Genomic DNA, 20,196 nt, shown 5'->3' with positions numbered 1-20,196 from the left:
ACCCGCTCTGGGATTTTACGGAGTCCGCCCTCTAGTGTTCTTAGTATACATCTCTATGCCTAACGCAAACGGCGCACGAATATCATACCAGCAAAGATCACACACATGATGTAGGAAGCCTACCGCGTATTTTACAGACGACTAAGATTCGACACGGGACGTGAAAACCCCACAAGAAATATCTTTGTAGACTACAAAACTAGAAGACACAGTGCATGATTGTCATGGGAAGATGTGGATTCGTCTAGCGGCATTTTAGCAACTAATTCTCACCATCGGCTCCAAAACGGGCTCGCCGGCCTTGCTACCGAGGTTGACTGACGGAGTGACGGTCTTGCATCCACAGCGTATGTATTGTACCAAGAAGGTTGTGTTTACGTGATCAGCTGGGTAAACTTGTGACAGTGATAACCAGCAGTGATTCATGCATGCAGTACTTCGTCTTAGGCCTACTTTCCATATTATACTACTCTTACTTTGTAGTGGCCAGTTGGTAGTAGAACTGTTCAAGAAAAGATACTAGTATTAGTAAACGACATCCGACATCAACAACAGGCAAGAACTTTAAAGGTAGGGGATACCTTTTACAGACCTCCCAAAATGCAGCAAAACATTATATGAACCTCAGGGGACTTGTTTAGGCCACTACTGAGAAATTTGGAAGTCAACAGTTATCTACAATTTGAATAATGCACAAAACTCAACTACTCAGTAGTTCTGTGTGTCAGCCACTCTTAAGCCTTTTTGTTGCAGTCTTCTGTATTTTTTATCTATAAACACAAATCTTTGAAAAGTATAAGAGCTGATGTAATAACATATTGCCTAGAGTGTGTGGCAAGAATGTATATAGAAATGTTTGTAAGTTTTGATGAACTTTCTTCACAAAATATACATGATGGACACACATGCAGTGCGTAGGTCTGCAAATGTAGCCTAGTAATGTTCTGGAATTTACGGTGAGCCCCGAAAAGAATTCAATTCAAAATCTAACGGTCAATAAAAATGTACTAAATGTTACCTTCCACTTTCAATACTTTATGGGAGTTTCTAAAATGATACTCTCTTCAACATACCACTGTATTTATGCAACTCTTCATTTAATTTCATTTCGCTTTAACAGTTTCATATTTGGAGAGAGGGCCTCCCCCCTCCCCCCCCCCAAAAAAAAGAGAGTTTGGAAAGAGTTTTTGAGTTTTAATCGCACATAGTCATAGAACCTAACAAAAGTGCTGTAACGTTAACGTTAGACTTTATTTTAATTACATGGCAACATGCCATCGATTAGTGCATGATTGCAGTATACCATTTCATTGCCCGTTTCATTGGACATTGGTATATGGTACTGTACATGTCTAACGTTAGCCTATCAGTAGTCTGTAGAGCTTTAATTGTTACAGTATTTTGTACAAATGTACACCAATATGACATTTGTGCATTGTTCTATTGACATTGTTGACTTTGACTAATTATATTTTTTGTCGTGTTTGAATAGTTCTATTGCAATTGTGTGAAGTGTCCATTAAAATAATTTTGAGAGTGTTTTGATTTTAGTAATCATGTTGGCCCTATACTGTTTTACGACTTTGGCGTAGATTTTGGAACCGTATTTTGAGATGTTAGTTGCCATGCCATGCACATGGGCCTGTAAGTTAATAGTGTGGAATATATGCAGTTCATAAATTGCTTTTTAGACAAGATGGAGCTTGTAGTTTACAAGCATCTGATGATGGTGATACATTGTATGTTGAACCTCCAGACTGTACATGACAGCTGTAAAAGAACAAAAAGAATGAAGCACAGATAGACAGCAGAATGATTGACAAAAGGGTACTTGGATAAACCGTGAAAATGAAAGTGAAAGTTTAGTTATGTTTATCAATATTGTCATGGCAAACATTTGATGGTATTTGGGGCAGAAACAAAGAACTGCACTTCACTGCACTGTTTGTTTGCCAGATCTCATGAACAAGATTGACTCAGTTTATGATTTCCTTGTTTAAAGGTCATACTTCTACTTCTACTTCGGTACTCCACAGTATCCATCACTCTGAATATAGCGTCAAGGGTTGATTAGCGTTGAGGATAGCTTGTGCAGGTAGATCCTACATATTGCCTTAGGGAGCAATAAAACGTGATCTCAAGACAGAGTTCCCCCATTACTCTATTAGTAACTCTTTATGTGCCACGTTCGCACGCCCCGCTCAGTCGACAGCCTGCCAACTTCGCATATATTCTGCTCAACAAACAAAGCCGCCAAAACCGATCAATAAATTTGCTGATCCCGCAGTACAATCAAAGCGTTTCTCGCGCTTTTGTTCCTCTCACATACGGCTTGCATTCTATGTGGTGATTTACTATCAAGCGGTGTTCCCAACTAGATTTGCGTGTACATTCTAAGTTTCTGTTACTATTCTATGTGCAAAAGTCATGCCTTTACAGTAATGTAGCAACTGGTTATTCAAAAGAAAAATTGAAAATAGAATTGTTATACATTGTATATAAAGCAAAGTTTGACATTCCTCTTTAACTTTGCTCACTATAATGTCCAGCTTAACAGAAATTTGTAGAAGTTATACAAATTGGAAAAACAGAATTCTTTCTCAAAGCATGACTACCTTCGTGTCTCAGAATAACGTGGCACACAGGGGGGTTTTCACCATGGCACATAAAGAGTTAAATAAAGGCTTTTCAGCGTGTATAAAGAAACTGTTTAACTGTTGTACTATAGTTTCTACTTGTACTGAACAAATCTGCTTCACTTAATTCTTGCAAAGAGCCCACTTCACCTTGACAATACACTCTGCTTTAATGAAGGCTGAATTGTCAGTCGGCTCTGTGTGTAGTGCATGAGAAGGAATGGACACAACTTTGTCATTTAGGGAATTGTATCTTTGAAGATCGTATGTTTAGGAGCCAGTCCATAAAGAGGCATTCCAGCGTGCCAGCTGAAAGTTAGTCTGAAAAGGAGTTGTAAGTAAAATGTTCTTAGCACAACAATGAAAATTTAATCAAAATCAGATTAAAAAATGTGGAAGTTATGATGTTTTAAAGTTTTGCTAGTTTTTCAGGGAACAGTTCTTGAACAGTCAATGTGAATATGTGCAAATTTTGCGAAGTGATGATGTCATCCCCTCACTATTTGCCATGTACAGTAGTTTCTACATGAAATTCTGCAATTTTCAGATTGTAACATTCCTACCATGCATGATGCAAACATTGCACAGTTTTTCATTCAACACAAGCATGCCACAGTCTCAAATCCTGATTAATCTAAGTGATCATTATTCTATAAAGTTATTTGTCTTGGAATAACATCATGTTATATGCTTTGATTTGTAACACTAACAGAAACATTGAATTTTTGTCTTTTTGTTGTTGTTGTACATTGTATATGATCAAATTTTATAAAATTGTGAGGTGATGACATTGTCAGCTCTGACTATTAGCTGATGTAACTGTATGACAAGAATTTAATAAGAAAGGCTTTCACAGTGTTTAAATTTCTTGGAATACATTTGTATATGGCACCCTTTTGTGTATTCTTCTACACGAATATGAATTTTTAAACAATCAGTATTCATATTCCTGGCCATCACTAAAACTGACTAACATTTGGGCATTTCAAGTTCGGTGCTAGTGCAAGTGCTACACCTTGTAGCTCCCAAGTAACTACCTTAAATCGAGCTCCAGCACTGACAGTCAGATTAACGAAGCGATACCAATCAAAATTATCGATCACCAGCACTAGGTGTTTGAATCACAGCACTGCGAGGACCGCGGGAATTGTGCGCTGAAAAAAGGGATGGCGTATGATTACTGTTTAGTTTTAGACACATTTGAGGAAGACTGATTAAAATGCCACAAATTTCATTCCTTGTTTAAAACACAGATATTAATTTTGCTGACAGGCTCTGATTTATAGAGCCATGTCTACAGTGTTCGTGGACATTTACATGGGAGACCACTGCATTAGCATAGACCTTGCACGTAGAATGTGTATCTACTTATGGACATACAAACTATGGGTCCCGTCTTGCACGGCAATGCCTGCACCAGCACTGAACTTGAAAAGACAAAAATGATAATCCCTAGGGGCTAGTGTTAGTCAATGAAGAAAAAGCATGTAAATCGCTAACACAAATGGCGGAGCTTGGTTCAGCAGACGACATTCAACACCAAGCCCAGCACCAGCAACCGGAAATATGTCATGATTTTGAGGTTAACCTCCCAACACTGACTGATTTCAAGTTCAAATATTGCTGGTGCTAGTGCTGAGATAGCACTAGTACTATCACTAGCACCGAACTTGAAATCACCCATACCAAGGTAGTCAAAAAGCTTGAAATCATATGAAAGTGAGTTCTTAGTGTACATTGCAGTTCCGAACTATTCCAGTGAATGCCTGTTTTATTGACACTATACATGTACAGTACATGTAATTAATAAACAAACCTCAGAATGTCTCATACATTTGTAAAACCTAAAACTTTCCAACAATACAGTGCTTTGCTTTTGGCAGTTCTTGTACAAATTGTAAAGTGAATTACAGTGTTTCCAGTGTATGTGTCTCTGAACTCTAGTTTAATAGCATGTGATGGCTTTATTGTCACATGATCCCCGACAACCTCTTGTTTTATCTGTATGATAACATCCTGTGGGACAAGGCCGCTTAGCAAACCGGAGAATCACAACTACCTTGACTTCCCGTGTTAGTTCTTCACTTGGAGATTGTGACAGAATTAGGGACTAAAGAGCGACAACGTACAATCCGTGTATCTAAGGTCCCAATCTTCGCAAGTGTACAGTGGATACAATAATGTAGCTCCAACATTGTTTTAGGCTGTAGGTCATGTGACATGGATGTGGCTCTGTCTCATGTGATTGCATAGATTAATGCAGTGCTTTGTCACAGGGTAAAGTGTCATCAATCCTTTGTATAATTCTTGAGTGCTATCTTGGTACTTATCCCTTTTCTCTGTCTCTCTCTTTCTGTGTATGCTCTGTCAGAAATATGTCAACTATTTTTTTTTTCAAATAAGACCAAATTGAAACTAATGTACACTGTACAAGCATGTTTGACCAATCACTGAGAAATCTAAGTCTGATAAATTGGTTAAACATTGATCTTCTGATTGTGCTGATCATTATTTGTTGGATTCCCCTGTCTCTAACCTTTCAAATGAATGCCCCACTTTATTTCTTGAAACTTAACTAGAGGAAAAAACAAAAATGACCACACTTGATATGGACAGCAGTGAGATAATGAGCGTGGAAGTGAAGATACAGAGAAGTGTACAGGAGACACTCAAATGCAAGCGGTCAACTCAGAGCAAAAACATTAACATGCTTCTTCAAAACACTGAAAACTTTTATACTTTGTCAAATTTGTAAATTTCAACATGGAAGGTAATCAATAAGTGTTACATAGACAATATCAAACTTTTTTATCTTTGAACAAAGAAGAAGTTTTATTCTTTTTAGCCAGCTTATTTACACCTTACTCAATTACATTATTTTGCAGAATTTCTGATTTCTAATGCCTGTGACTGTCAGAGCATCTATATGAAGGGCCACATACTTGTATTCACTCCAAAGACAGTGAAAACACATTTCTGTGGTTTATGCAATTAAAAATGAAAACTTCATCTACTGCATTACCCATTATACTTCACACATGACATGTTGCTGTATGATATTGAGCGTGAATGAAACCCCCTTCTTTCAATTTGTACATTGGCAGAGCCATGGCTGAAACAGACAGTCTGCTCGAAGATGTGGACAACTTCAGCAGCAGTAGTAATGGTCATGTCCATGGTAACCCAGCGGTCTCCATCAAATCAGGGAGAACGAGAGATGCAGTCTACGACTCCTCCCCACCCGATGCTCCAGTAGATAGGTGAGTATTGGCTATAAGCAATGTGTTTTCTGTACAATAGTCTAGAGACCAAATGACGTACCAGCTAATTTGACACTCGTACCTTTTAAACTTTTGATCGGATGGATTTCAATACGTGCACTTCCTGTGAATGTGCTTGTATGCGAATTTCACCTTTGAATTTAAGTTCTAGAGTAAGTTGAGTTAAATAATCCTCTCAGGGACTGTATTCCATGAAATGCAGAGTGCTGAAATACCAATTTTTTAAAAACATATTCTTTATACCCCCGCCAAACGAAGTTTGAAGGGGGTATATAGGAATCAGCGGACGGTCGGGCGGTCGGGCGGTCGGTCGGGCGGTCGGGCGGTTGGTCCGTTGCAAATCTTGCGTCGCGAACTACTTCCTCAGTTTTCAACCGATTCCCATAAAACTTGGCACAGATGTGTGCCTTGGGTTGTAGATGTGCAAGACGTATTTTTTGACAGTACCCAAAAGTATGTTGCCATGGTAACGGCATATTATGGGCAAAAATGGGTACAAATCTTGCGTCGCGAACTCCTCCCACAGTTTTTGATCAATTTTTATGAAATTAGGTACAGATGTTCATCTGAATATGTTAATGTGCAAGACACATATTTCCGCAGTGGCAAAAAGTGTGTTGCCATGGTAACGGCATGTTGTTGGTAAAATATAGGGCAAAATGCTTCATGGCAAAACTGCTTCATCAGTGTTCTTCCAATTCTCATGGAATTCATATTGAATGTTTGTCTTAGGATATAGGTCAGCATGACACATTTCTTGACAGTGACAAAAAGTATGTTGCCATGGTAACAGCTCACATATTATGAGCCAAAATGATGGGAAATTTTGTGTTGCAAACTACTTCCTCAGTTTTTGCCCAATTTCCATGAAACTTGGTACAGATGTGTGCCTTTGGTTGTAGATGTGCAAGACGCATTTTTTGACAGTACCCGAAAGTACGTTGCCATGGTAACGGCATATTAATGGCAGAAGATCAAGGAAAGATCTTGCGGATCTAACTACTTCCTCAGTTTTTTGACCAAAGCTTATGAAATGTGGCACACACCTTGATCTTGGTGGGAAGATGTGGAAGACATATTTTTTGGACGTGTCGGAAGCTGCGTTGCCATGGTAACGGCATATAAATGGCAGAAGATCAAGGAAAGATCTTGCGGATTGAACTACTTCCTCTGTATTCGACTGAAGCTCATGAAATGTGGCACACACATTGGTCTTGGTGGGAAGATGTGCAAGACATATTTTTTGGACGTGTCGGAAGCTGCGTTGCCATGGTAACGGCATATTAATGGTGGAAGATCAAGGAAAGATCTTGTGGATTGACCTACTTTCTCAGTTTTTGACAAAAGCTTATGAAATGTGGCACACACAATAGTCGTGGTGGGAAGATGTGCAAGACATATTTTTCGGACGTGTCGGAAGCTGCGTTGCCATGGTAATGGCATTTAAATGGCAGAAGATCAAGGAAAGATCATTCCTTGGGTAAGACTGTCGTCACGGGGCGAGGGTATTAATCACCTTCAGTGATATTTCTAGTTTTTTCTTGTGTCTGTTGACGTGATATGAAATCCACACATAAGTAGGGTCACTTCAGCTGACAGTGAAAATTCCCAGGTATGTCAGTATGCGATAGATACATGTTTCCTTTACAGGTAATTAACCCGTTGAGGACGAGTCCCTTGTATACTTGGGCAAGTGTCTATGGGAAATGTGTGTTGTAATAAAATCAGTTCGTCCTCAATGGGTTAATCAGATTTTGAAATATTCTGACAGTTATACCCAACTTCTTGCTGTACGTAGGTATTTGTTTTGAGCAGCCATGACTACATGTATATTTCAAATGATAAAACCTTGACCAGTTAAACACAAGTGTTGTTTAGGCAGTGATATTTATGAGTCATTGAAAGTGAATCCCTGATTAAAGAGCAAATTCAATTGTGCAATTTGCATGTACATTCACTGTGGTATACACAGTATTAGTTTTGTGGGAAAATTATTATTACTGAGAATTCAAGTTAGAAAGGAACTTAAAAACATGGCAACTTTTCTGAAACATGGACTCCCTCACGTTGCCTTTTTCTACGACACATGTCTCAAAGTGTGCATCACATGAGTTAAAAGTATCAACAATTTTGGCCGTAGCACAAAAATTACTCAGCCACTGAGGTATTACAATGGCTGCACAACAGAATTAGGAAAGAAATCATTATAGTTTTTACCTCTTTGTAAAGAATCAGATTATACAATATAATGTACATGTGTAACATGTCAGTGAGCTGTAAATTTCTGCAGGTCATCTTGTGTACAAATACCTGGATATCCATATGTGATATAGTATGCTAAAGCTAGTATTCTCAATTTTACCATAATACACGTAATATGTCAGTATGACATGCAGGCGGTGATGTGTGATTATTGTCTTAGAAATCTGTTCAGAGGGTGATTGTTGCTAAGCTTCATTCATTATCAATACATGCTTCTCCTTGTAGGTATTTCTTTGTGTATGCAGTATTCTACACCTTTGGAATGTGTTCTGTCCTTCCGTGGAATATGTTCATCACTGCTAAGAACGTAAGTGTCAAGGCAGTTCATAGTACCGGTACATCATTTGTTGTATTCATATACCATGTTGCTACATGTGTATTAAAAAAATCCTCATTTTCTATGTGTGTGATTGTTCATGCATGAAGTTTGAAGTCTGTTATCTGGGGTCCGCTCAAGGGTTATGGAAGCTCTGAAGATCTACAAGATTGTAGATGTTCTCTTGTGCTCTCTCTGCTCTTAGTTTGAAATGTACAACCACTGAGGAATGCAAGGATATGTAGGAAAGCTTGTGGATGTAACCGTAATGTGACTCATACTTTCTGCATGTCAAATCTTTGGTGTGGTGTTTAGAATCCGATGGAGGTTCAAGATATGCAGATCCAACTGGCTATGATTATGCAAACGGCCATCAGTTTTCTCTAGTTGCACTATGATATGTAGCAGCAGCAATATGATTTTGCAGGCAACAGTTGATTCATGAAGATCAAATATACATTGTAGATAGAAAAGGGAAATAATCTGGCAAAATTCATTCAAAGTACATACATTATGCAGAGTATAAAAATATATTTAACCCAGGAGGTTCAAACTAGCTGTTTACTGTGTTATTTAAACAGCTGTCTGTATGGATGCACCAAAAAATTCCACAGGTGCATTTGCGCCTTTGATGATAGGGTTTCAATACCGCATCTTTCTGGGCAATGTGAAGATTGAAACGCTCACATTAAAGGTATTAGCCCACATTTGCAAACCCACGAAAATCAAAACTGCATAAAACAGGTCCAATATGACTTCAAGTACAAGTTATAACAGTAACATACCTCACCTGTTGCTCTTTGTCTATACCATTCGATAAAAGAGAGAAAATCATCGTTTTAAAATCAATTTTCAAACCGGGTCAACCCGACCCAAAATCGAATTACGAGCGCGGGCTAGCTACGTACATGTAACTTACGAGTGGCAGCATCGAACATGGGCTCAAAGGGAATAAAATAGCTGTCACTCCATCTCTTAAACATCCTTGGAATATCTGTTGTGGTTTTTTTATTATTTAATGTTGCATTTTATGAACATTTTAAGGTGCCACTGTGGCACACTGAAACCCTTGCAGACCACCCTATATCTCCTGTATCTACAAATTGATTGCCTTTCAGTACTTTGACTTCAAGTTTGCACCACCTGAAGAAAATGCGACAAACCCCGACACTGGCGTAACGGCTGGCCCTACCCTGAAGCCTGCAACCGAAAATGACCTTGTGGCCATGTACGAGGCATACTTCTCAGTTGCTGCACAAATCCCAAATGTTCTCATTGTATTGGTGAATATGGGTATCAAACATAGGTGAGTCATCCTTCCTATTTAATAAAAATAATAATAGTGGCTTCTTGTATAGTGCACAGGTCCACCTTTCTGTGCTCATGGCACTTCAAAAATGAAAAGATAGATATATACTGTATATATACATGTTCAAACATGACAACAGAGTAGAAAATGGCAAACAACAAACAAACACATACCAGATAAAGAATTGTTCCGAACATTATAGACAACAGTTATAGTCCTCAGTGTGAGAGGAATAGATACATTTAAACTAAAGGTGGGATTTGAACGTTTCTGTGGATGTGATTTTTTTTTTTTTTTAAAGATTACACAACAACGAATTCGAAAAATCCAACCGGGAAGAAATCAAAGCATGAATAAGTATCTCAGCTGCAGATTTAGACAAATATTTCCTTCTGAAACTTAAATTACACAACTGATATCTAACATTGCACTGAATTAGAGTTTTTCAAAATCATTGCAAAGAAAAGTTTTCAAACTGACTGAATTAAGATATCTGAAGCATTTGTGGATGATGTATTTAAATGTATGTACATGTAATCCAGCGTGGTTTGAATTGATCTTTTGTAGTGTCTTTTGTTGTGCAGTTATTGCCTTAAAGCAGTTTGTCATCACTGATCCAGATTGTACTGCACAGCACTTAGGATTGTATTGTTTTTAATCATTTTGCCTTCCTTACAGAGTGACCCTAAAAGTCCGAATGATAACATCTTTAACGGGGATGCTGGTCATATTTACATTTACAACAGTGCTCACAAGAATAGATACAGAAAACTGTAAGTACAGAAAGCTTGTATACTATAAGTGATAACTTTTGCCTTACCTGTCACTTGCCCAGTGTTTTATGGAAATTTGATCCTTTGTATCATATTGCTAATAAACAATAGAATTTCCATTCAGAAACTTCTTCGCAATGAAATTGACCTTTTTCCCCAATTGAAAAAGTCATTTTCTGAAACAAAAAACCATCACCCGTAGGTCTTATAATTTGTCCATGTTCTTGCCACATAATATTAACCATTATTCAAATTATACACCGCTGTGAATATGTTTGGGATATGCAGCATACTGTAAAGGGCAGGAGACATACTGGTACTGTGTTGCTTGGCAATGTTAGTACTTTTTACAATGCAATTCATCATCACAATGTCGTTAGCGTTGAGCTGTGCATTTTAAACAATTAAAAAAAAAAATTTAAGGTGTACCAGCTGTTCATGCTTGGCTGTAAAATGCATGTGACGTCCTTAATGGGTTGAATTCTACCTCGCCATGACTCAGGTTTCATTTATTTTAAAGGGCAGTTCAAGAACTGGACGTATGTTCTACACAGTGTTGCTCTCACAAAGTTTGAGCATTGCTGCCATCCTTGTGCAGAAATGTTAGGCATGACCCTTCAATATGTGAAAACGTTTGATCGAGCAGTGATTAGTAGGCAGCTTGACTCGTGCGCTGAGTACATGTTGCAAAAAATGAATGAATTTATGACCTGAATATACACTGGCCATTAGCTTTATTCTTTAATCTGTCTTAATTATGTTGTGCTGGATTTGAAAGTGTCCTTGTGTGTGGCCATTTATGTATTGTAATCAAACATACTGATGTTGTATGTCTGGCTTCCTTTTCCAGGGCAAACACAGTTCTTCATCGTCACCTTGGTCAGTGTAGTCGTCATTAATTGTAAGTAAAAAGGCATTGATTTTTTTTTTTACTCTTATCTTACTCATTGCAATTTGCCTATACATCTGTGACCTTGTCATATTTTTATATCATTTGTGCTCTACACACATTTTACTCGGCCAGTTCAATTTACTGTAAAAGTGGATTCGGCACATGAGTAACTTTTCCTGCACGGCTGGGTAAGATGAATTTCACATGCTTTAATTCCAGGGGATCAGGACATTATTACTGGAACATATGGCATGCAAAAATATTAGCATGTGTTTGTTTTTGTGCTAACTTCTCGTTGCGCAAAAATTTCCACCTTTACAGTGCTTTAGTTTCTTTCAGTTCACTTCCAATCAATTGACTTTTACAGTTGTGGAATTTCCATCAGGTAGATGCATACATATAAAAACATGAGCAATTACATCAATCATGGGTGCTAGTAGAGAATGCAAAATACAAATCAGTGAATGGGTTATCTTTAACTAATAGCCATTCCATGGATTGTATCAGAAATGCTCTTTTCATTTTATCACCTGGTAGATTTTATGTAGAGTCTGCACAATGGTGACTGTCTTGATTTTATCTACATTTCACTCTTCTTTCTTCTTATCAATGTTATTTGCTGATGCACTGTAATTTCCCACCGAGAAGTGCAATATCATGACAGTGTGAATTTATTACAAAGCTCATGTCAAGTATAAAACTGTGTATGCCATTTTGGGCCACCTGCAGAGGACATTGAAGCAAGAAGAAAATGGATGGAAGTTTTAAAGGGGATGGCTAGTAACCGATCAGTGGGAATCAGTGGGAATGCTGAGGGATGATTGTTCCAATCCTTGTGGGATTCATTTAAGAGTACATTATATATCTACTATTGTGTGAAAATTATTTGCTTCAGAACGGTCTCATATTCAAGTAATGTGCAGATTAATGCCCCGTCACTGACCAGGGACGCTTACCTGGAAACATTAAACTGCACACTACTTGAATATGAGACCATTCTGAAGCAAATAATTTTCACACAAGAATAGATATATAATGTACTCTTAAATGAATCCCACAAGGATTGGAACAATGGTCCCTCAGCATTCCCACTGATTCCCACTGATCAGTTACTAGCCATCCCCTTTAAGTGCAGCAAGAATGATATCTCTGCTTTTGTCTGGATGCATTGTATTGGCTCAGGTTTCAGTGGGATCTTCCAAGGCAGCGTGTTTGGTCTAGGAGGGCTCCTGCCAAAGAAGTACACACAGTCTCTCATGGCTGGCCAGGGCCTCGGCGGAATACTGCCAGCATTGGTCTCAATCATCTGTATAGCAAGTAAGTAAGTCAGAGGAGAAATAGCCTCAAAATACACCCAATCCATCTTTGTTGTCATTTCAGTGGAACACACTCTGCCTATCAAAAACAGAATCTCCACTGGCATGGGACCAAAACAAAAAAGGAAAGATGATGTGATTTTTTTTTTTTTTATGCCTCCGCCACGAAGTGGTGCCGGAGGCATTATGTTTTCGGGTTGTCCGTCCGTCCGTCCGTCCGTCCTTCCGTCCGTCCGTCCGTCCGTCCGTCCGTCCGTCCTTCCGTCCGTCCGTCCGTCTTTCCGTCCGTCCGTAATGAATTTTGTGGACAAGGTAACTATCAAAACCTGTTGAGGTATCCTAATGAAACTTGGCATGTATGTGTATTAGGGGGTGAAGTTGTGCCTATCAACTTTTGGGTGCTCGTGCTCAAGGTCAAAGGTCAAAAGGTCAAGGTCAAATACATAACATTTCACTATTTCCACCATATTTATGCAATGCCAGAAGATATTTTCTTGAAACTTAGTGTATACATGTATTACCCAATTTAGATTCTCTGATGAAAGTTTGGGTCGTGAGGTCAAAGGTCAAAGGTCAAAAGGTCGAGTAAAAGTATTAAAACTTCTTTTTCTTTCTCTGTAAATTGGAAAATTGTTCAAGGTATCTTCATGGAACATAGTATACATGTACTGACTGGCAGTGATTATCTAGAGAATGTAGGGTTCATGGGGTCAAAGGTCAGGGGTCAAAGGTCAAGTGCGACCCTTCAAAATTTTACCATTTCCCTCATGTTCATGCAATGCCAGCAGGATTATTATTATTTTTTTTTTACACTTGGTGATTGCATGTGTAACCTAATAGAAATTCTCTGGAGAGTTTTCTTTTTCTTTTTCTTTTTCTTTTTTTTTTGCCTCAAAGGTCAAAGATCAAGTGAAAGTGCTGAACTAACTTTTCCTCCATATCTCAGAAGTGGCTCAATTTATCGTGAAACTTACTGCATATTTATGCATGTTCTACCTGAAAGTGATTACTAGTATCTTATGAATTTTAGGGTCAAAGGCCAGATGAACATGGTAACAATTTACTATTCAGTACAGAAATTGCACTTTTTCTCCATACCGGTACCATGAAAATTACTCAATGCATAAATATATGAATGGGTCAAAGTCAAGTTAAAGTCCTTAAATCCCCAAATACATGCTCTCCTATTCATCCAATTAAACCAAGGTCAAGGAAGGTGAACATTCAACACATTTGTGACAAACTGGTTATTTCAATATTTTGCCAGTTTTGTGAAAATGTAATCACACATTGTCCACATGTACTATCTAGACCTATTGGGAAAATCATGCATTATGCCCGAGGCATACCAGTCGCCATAGCGACATTTCTAGTAATAAGGATGCGTTACTACATCATATATATGTTTCTTTCTATACAAAGGCAACATTTCACGGAAACGGGTATCTTGACAGTATCTAAACATCAAGTTTGTGTTGTGTAGAATGCTACCTCTGAAACCAGAAGCTACAAGCTCAAAATAGTGATACCATGTAAATTGTATGAAATAAAAGGAAGAGGAAATGTCAAGGAAAGAAACTAAGTCCTGTCTTACAATATGCGGGCAAATATTACTGGACTTTGAACAAAAATTTTATGAAAGATCTGCAGAGGATTATGCTCTCTCATAAAGCGCATTTATTAACCGATTAATTCATCTGGTATGTTAGCACCATTTTATTCAACTCTGACGATTGTTGAAAGCCGTTGTCAGAATCTTACCATTCTCAATGCCTTGGGATGTAGAATTTTTCCATGCCAAAACTCTTGTAGGGAAGTAAAGCTTGTGTTTGCAGTAAAATACATGAACCAGGTATATGCAATAGAGAGACTTAGGACTAATTTTATGTAGTTGTCTCCGGCATTGCTTATCTCTGTGAGTATCACAGGTATGACAAATTTTCTTCACATTGCTTTTAATAAACTCTAAGGATGTATACAACCAAGATTCCAGAAGTCACAGTGTATACTATATGGGTATGGAATGCAATATTTGTTTAAAGAAATATCTCATCATGCTCTGTATCCTAGATACATGCCACTGTCTTGATAAACCATCCTTGTAAATTGCCAACTGTGTACTCTATTGCGAATGCAAAATTTCTTGTGTTTGCAGCAAGAAAATACTTCTCTTTCATTGTTACATTTACGTAATAACACATTATGCATGATTGGGACATTTCAGTAATCTGTCTTTCTTGTGAAAACTGTACAGGAGTCTTCTTCTCATAATTTCCCCTCAATTTCTATCAAAAGATGGTTTGAAATAACTTGTGTCACACTTCTGCCTGAAATGATGCATTTAGAAGCAAATTCAAATATTCTGTGGATATTCTGTTCTGTATGAGAGCTAAGGTAGTTTTACACCAAAAGACTGCAGTTAATAATCTGGAGAATGTTGATGATTCCCCAGTGAAAATTCTGTCGTTGCATTGCTAGTTGCCTAACTTTGTTCGTCATTTGAAAGTAGATTGAAACCGTTTCTGAATGAGACCCCATGCTCACAAAATTGTTGGACTGATGAATGCTGCTAACTTAAGGGAATGTTTGTCATATTGTTTAGTACTAATAATTTCCTCAGAACTACAATGTATCCAAATCATTGCACTGGATTACAGTGACACATAATGTCTTTCTTGTTCCAAATGAAGACAAATATGCCCCAGATGAATGCCACACTGTGAAGGGAAAACCCCCTAAAACAGGTTCCGCTATCATGTTGGTGACATATGAATTTATGTTATGATAAGCATTTTGCTTCTGTGTTTGTATTTACATTGTATGAGGGTTCCCAAACTGCTTTGATCACTCTTTAAACATTTTGTCAGTGTAGCACTGCAGAGATTCAAAGAAACACTGCATACTATTAGATAGTATTGGTTCCTGTTTGTGAGTGTGTGAATATGTTATTGAACATCCCGAAACAAATGTATGGTTGTAGAACTGTAGCATATTGGTGTCAGGATGAGTGGCTTTCTGAATGATTTATAGCTGTTTCGACCCCCACCACCACTATCAGGTTTACAGGGCAAAGTATACTTACCAGGCTTTATGGCTACTTGCATTTCTTTTCTTCATTGTCACCAGCTATTGAAGACGTCTCACTTATAGGATTTGTGTACTTCCTGCTTGCCGTTCTCTGCATATTTTTCACTTTTGCTGCCTACCTCGTGCTACCAAGAAACCAGTTTGCAGAGTATTATCTCAACAAGCAAGGTAATCATGAAATACCACATTGAGATATGACAATTGTTTTTTTTTTCTCCTTCATCTTCTTCTCTGTCTTTTTTTTTTCTCCATCTTTGTCTGTGTCTTCTTCATCATCTTCTTCATTTTTGTTGTCTTTATCTTCTTTGTCTTTGTCTTTGTCTTTTTTATCTCCTTTTTGTCGAGCCCACCGGAGGTGCGGGGAGACTAAGGGATCGTCTGCGGCGTCTGTCCGTCCGCTGTCCGTCCGTAACGCTACAAAAACTTGAATAACTCTCTACTGAGGACTTAATTTCAATCAAACTTGGAGGGAAGAGTGGTTATACAAAGTTACACATTTTACCAAACATGGAGGTCACCTCAAGGGCAAAGGTCAGAGGCAGGGGTCAATGAACTTTATGGCCCAATGTTAAGTGCTTACAGCGCGTTTCGATTATGGCTCATAACTTTAGATATATATGTCTGTTTGTGATCAAAATTGGATGGTAGACGTCCTTTGGGGAGTTAAAGGTCACCACAAGGTCAAAGGTCACAGACAGGAGTCAACAAACTTTTAGGGCCCAATGTTGAGTTTTTACGGCACGTTTCCATTATGGCTCATAACTTTTGATCCATATGCCCGTTTGGGACCAAACTTGGATGGTAGATGTCGCTTTGGGATGAAGTTGAACACAAGGTCAAAGGTCACAGACAAGGGTCAACGAACTTTTAGGGCCCAGTGTTTAAGTCTTTATGGCGCGTTTCGATTATGGCTCATAACTTTTGATCCATATGTCCGTTTGTGACCATACTTGGCTGGTAAATGTCCCTTGGGGAGTTAAGGTCACCTCAAGGTCAAAGGTCATAGGTGGGGTCAATGAACTTCTGGGATTTAGAAAAGCATTAATTTCTTCTATACGCGAAAGGGCGAGACACATTTTGGCACTTGCCTTGTTTTGTCATCTCGTCAGTTATTGTCCCAGCTTCCACACCAGATAATGTCATGGGGCACTGCTGCCCCACCGCCCTTTTTACTGGATCTAAGGCTTCACTGAGAGTGTACAAAATAGGCTGAAAAAGTTCAATAAATATTTCCGTTTGTTGACCTGAATTTTGCAAATTAGCTACAGCATGGGTATAAAAAAATAGCTGTGAACACAGCATGCACATACAACAATTGCAAATATTGCAATGATTCAACAGATCATAAGGTTGCAGGTTTCTGAAACGGGTTGGGCTATATTTCTTCTGTCCATGAGCAAAGTCTACTTGATCACTTAATAAAATGCCTTTCAATACTTGGAATCAAGTTTGCATATAGTGGTTGTTGCTATGTTGTTGCTGTGTCTGGCAAACCTACCTTGGGCAAGCTTTCAGTTTGTCAAGAAGAACCGTTGTCAGAAAGGCATGCATAGAATTTGATTATGTTAGTAAACCTGTCTATTGTGCAGGTTTTTACTTGCTTGTTCACTTTGTCTGCAACATTTTACTTCCCCTGATTTTAGGTCAGCACTTGAAAAAGAACCAAATCTGTCAACGCTGGGTCAAACAGCAAGGGATTAGCTCATGTGGTAAATGTGTTTGCAGTTCTGGCCCTAGGTCATTTGCGCAATAAATCTCTTACGATCTGTTTTGCCCCGCACTAACAACATTCTCCTATCTGAAATATTCTGAAGTAGTTTGTAATGGTGATGGCTACACTATTTAAAACACCCTCATTCTGTGGTTTGCTAAGCGCACTTTTCTCCCCAGCCTCTGCCTCCAACTCCTCCAAGTTGATGTGAGGGGTTTCACTTTGAACCAATCATCAAATTTGAAGTCTTTTGCTCCACCACTTTCTCCTTGCTCCAAATTCATCAATTTCGGACAGTATATCAGCTGCACTGCTGTATGGAACCCTTCAGAAGAATTGGATATCTACACTCTCTCATGCTCTGGTCTCAAAGCAATTTGGCTTGTACATCCCAGTTTTGTTCTCTGATGTCTTTCAGCTCTTTACTACCCTTGTCTATCAAGGACCAGTAGTTGTACAGGAATCATTCAACAAGTTATCTTTAATATTAGAGAAGTGTGTAAACTGAGTCACAAAACTTCTTACCAGTCAATTATAGTGATATCACCCCTTCATACCGGAGGAATGACTTTTCTTTGATTCAAAAGAATTGTTGTGGAAAAAGAATGGAGAATGTCTGTTCAAAGCAAGTTTTCATCACCTGAATGCTACATCGTGGGTGTGATCACCAATGTGGTAACTTGTTTGCTTTTTCTGGGCTGTCATCCCAGTGGTGACCGCTTGATAGATACACAACTCTTTCTCTCTCCGAGCAGCGGTCCTCCTCGCACCTTGCTGTAATTCACCCTCTCCCCATCTAATTCTTTGTTGCAATTTTGACCATGCGGAATTACAGACTTAAAGGGTAATTGCAGCCAATCTTCCTGTGGAGTGTGAACGTGCTGTGTTTTGTCTCCTGAATATTATCAACAATTTGGTATATAGGAGGCTATAAAATCATTAGGGGGAAGTTTCACATGAAAAAATGCAACAGTACCACACCATGACAGTTATCTCTTTTTCCCATAAAGTGATCACTTATATGATATCCAAGCAAATCTCAAGACTGATCAGCCAACATGATTCCAGTCTTGATACATTTACCAAATGAATCAAAGTACTTGAGTTGCTCTGTATAAGCGTTGGAACAACCAGCCGGAAGATGTTATGATCATCAAAATGTTTGATCATAATCTGTTCTCCAACTTTAAGAGATAAGCATCGATTTGATGAAGGTTTCCCTCAAGAATTTTTCAAAAAGCAGCTTCAACTGTATGAATGACAAGCAGAGTTGGTATGGTACCTTGACATCACAGCTGTGAAATGCTGCATTAGTGTAGGATTAATTCAGACACTTAACAATATTAAGTTATAAATACGCCTTGAAATGATTCCTGCAGCACCTGTTCAAAGGATGAACATGAATGCACAACTAGCGAACACAAAGCAAATGTTGTCAAAGGAGGAAAGAATGGTCATGACAAACGTGCCTTGTGACACTCATGTAACACTTGTCAATGTTTACAAAATGAAGATATTTCAATTCCAATGTCTTAAAATCCCCCTTCACCCTCCCTCCCTCCCACCTGCTCCCCCCCCCCAATATCTATGCAGGTTTGATGAGCAAATACTAAGCCAGTAATGCATAGAAGACTGAAACTGCTTAACCCTATGTGGCGGAAAGTGTATGGTCATGGTGGTGTCAGCAGGGCAAGAAAGTTTTGGGAAAAGCCTGGTACTATAAAGCAAGCATTATGTGCCAAGGTATACTAATAGGTGTAATTTACGATACCATATATTTTCTTCAGCATTCAGTTCATCCTTCCTGCCCTTTGTTTTCAGATTGGTATGCACCCCTGATCAGCACAGATGTCTGGAAACTAGTAGTCAATGAATAATCTAAATATTGTGAAGGCAGGTTTGACTGCAACAGGTACTATAAAAAATCCCTCACTGTGAAGCTCGCAAGTTCTAATAGATATTTCTGTTTTAGATGTCCAGAAAATGATTTTTGAATGACATGTAATTCCTGTACTTGTGCTCGTGTATCAAACAATACATCTGGATGTGCAATTAGAATTCCATTGTTCAAATTGAATTCAACGACTGTGACAACGACATATCATTTTCATGAATGGCAGACATCATGTTGTCCCACATGCTGTTGTTCATGCTGTGAAGTGTAGCTGAGTATTTTTGAAACAAAGTGCCATCAAATTCCTCTTTCTTTGTTGTTCTTTTTAATGTTCTAGTTACTACAGAGGTTGATGATGTCGGAAATCTGTCAAGATCCTTGAGCAGCAGCTTCGAAGAGAAGAAAACCCCCAAACCGCCATTTTGGTTCATATTCAAGAAGGTGCGATCATGTGATTTCCTATGCATCATTTTACTCTAAGTTTAAAGGTCCTGTTTACCTTTGGGAGCAGTGATTTGAAGAATGTTCAAGATATCACATTTAATGCATATGTGTAAGTCTGTTGTACCACAAAACATCTTACCATATAATTTTTTTGTTTTGTTTTTGTTTTTGCAAGAAAGCCTAAAATATAAGGAGATATCAGTATCATTCTCAATAAACTAACTGCAGACGGTTTTGTCTGGAAACATTTTTATTGTAACTATTGTTCACATTTT

At 38.4% G+C, this 20,196-nt stretch overlaps 1 protein-coding gene across 1 annotated transcript in view; it reads left to right on the top strand.

Annotated features, from left to right (window-relative positions):
• The first annotated feature begins 297 nt into the window (after positions 1–297).
• The window catches only part of LOC139718190 (equilibrative nucleoside transporter 1-like), a 26,937-nt gene continuing 7,038 nt past the window's right edge, over positions 298–20,196 (top strand). The window contains exons 1-9 of the mRNA XM_071629669.1: positions 298–347; positions 5,741–5,896; positions 8,405–8,486; positions 9,614–9,801; positions 10,483–10,577; positions 11,428–11,478; positions 12,652–12,786; positions 15,912–16,040; positions 19,815–19,918. Of these exons, the coding sequence (XP_071485770.1) occupies positions 5,745–5,896; positions 8,405–8,486; positions 9,614–9,801; positions 10,483–10,577; positions 11,428–11,478; positions 12,652–12,786; positions 15,912–16,040; positions 19,815–19,918 (936 nt within the window). The 5' untranslated portion in view covers positions 298–347; positions 5,741–5,744. The remainder of the gene's footprint in view (positions 348–5,740; positions 5,897–8,404; positions 8,487–9,613; positions 9,802–10,482; positions 10,578–11,427; positions 11,479–12,651; positions 12,787–15,911; positions 16,041–19,814; positions 19,919–20,196) is intronic.

Source organism: Diadema antillarum, unplaced genomic scaffold, assembly GCF_040938485.1.
Source record: "Diadema antillarum isolate AM-2024a unplaced genomic scaffold, OU_Dant_1.0 scf00000091, whole genome shotgun sequence".
NCBI lineage: Eukaryota > Metazoa > Echinodermata > Echinoidea > Diadematoida > Diadematidae > Diadema > Diadema antillarum.
This window is presented reverse-complemented; position numbering and strand designations above follow the sequence as displayed.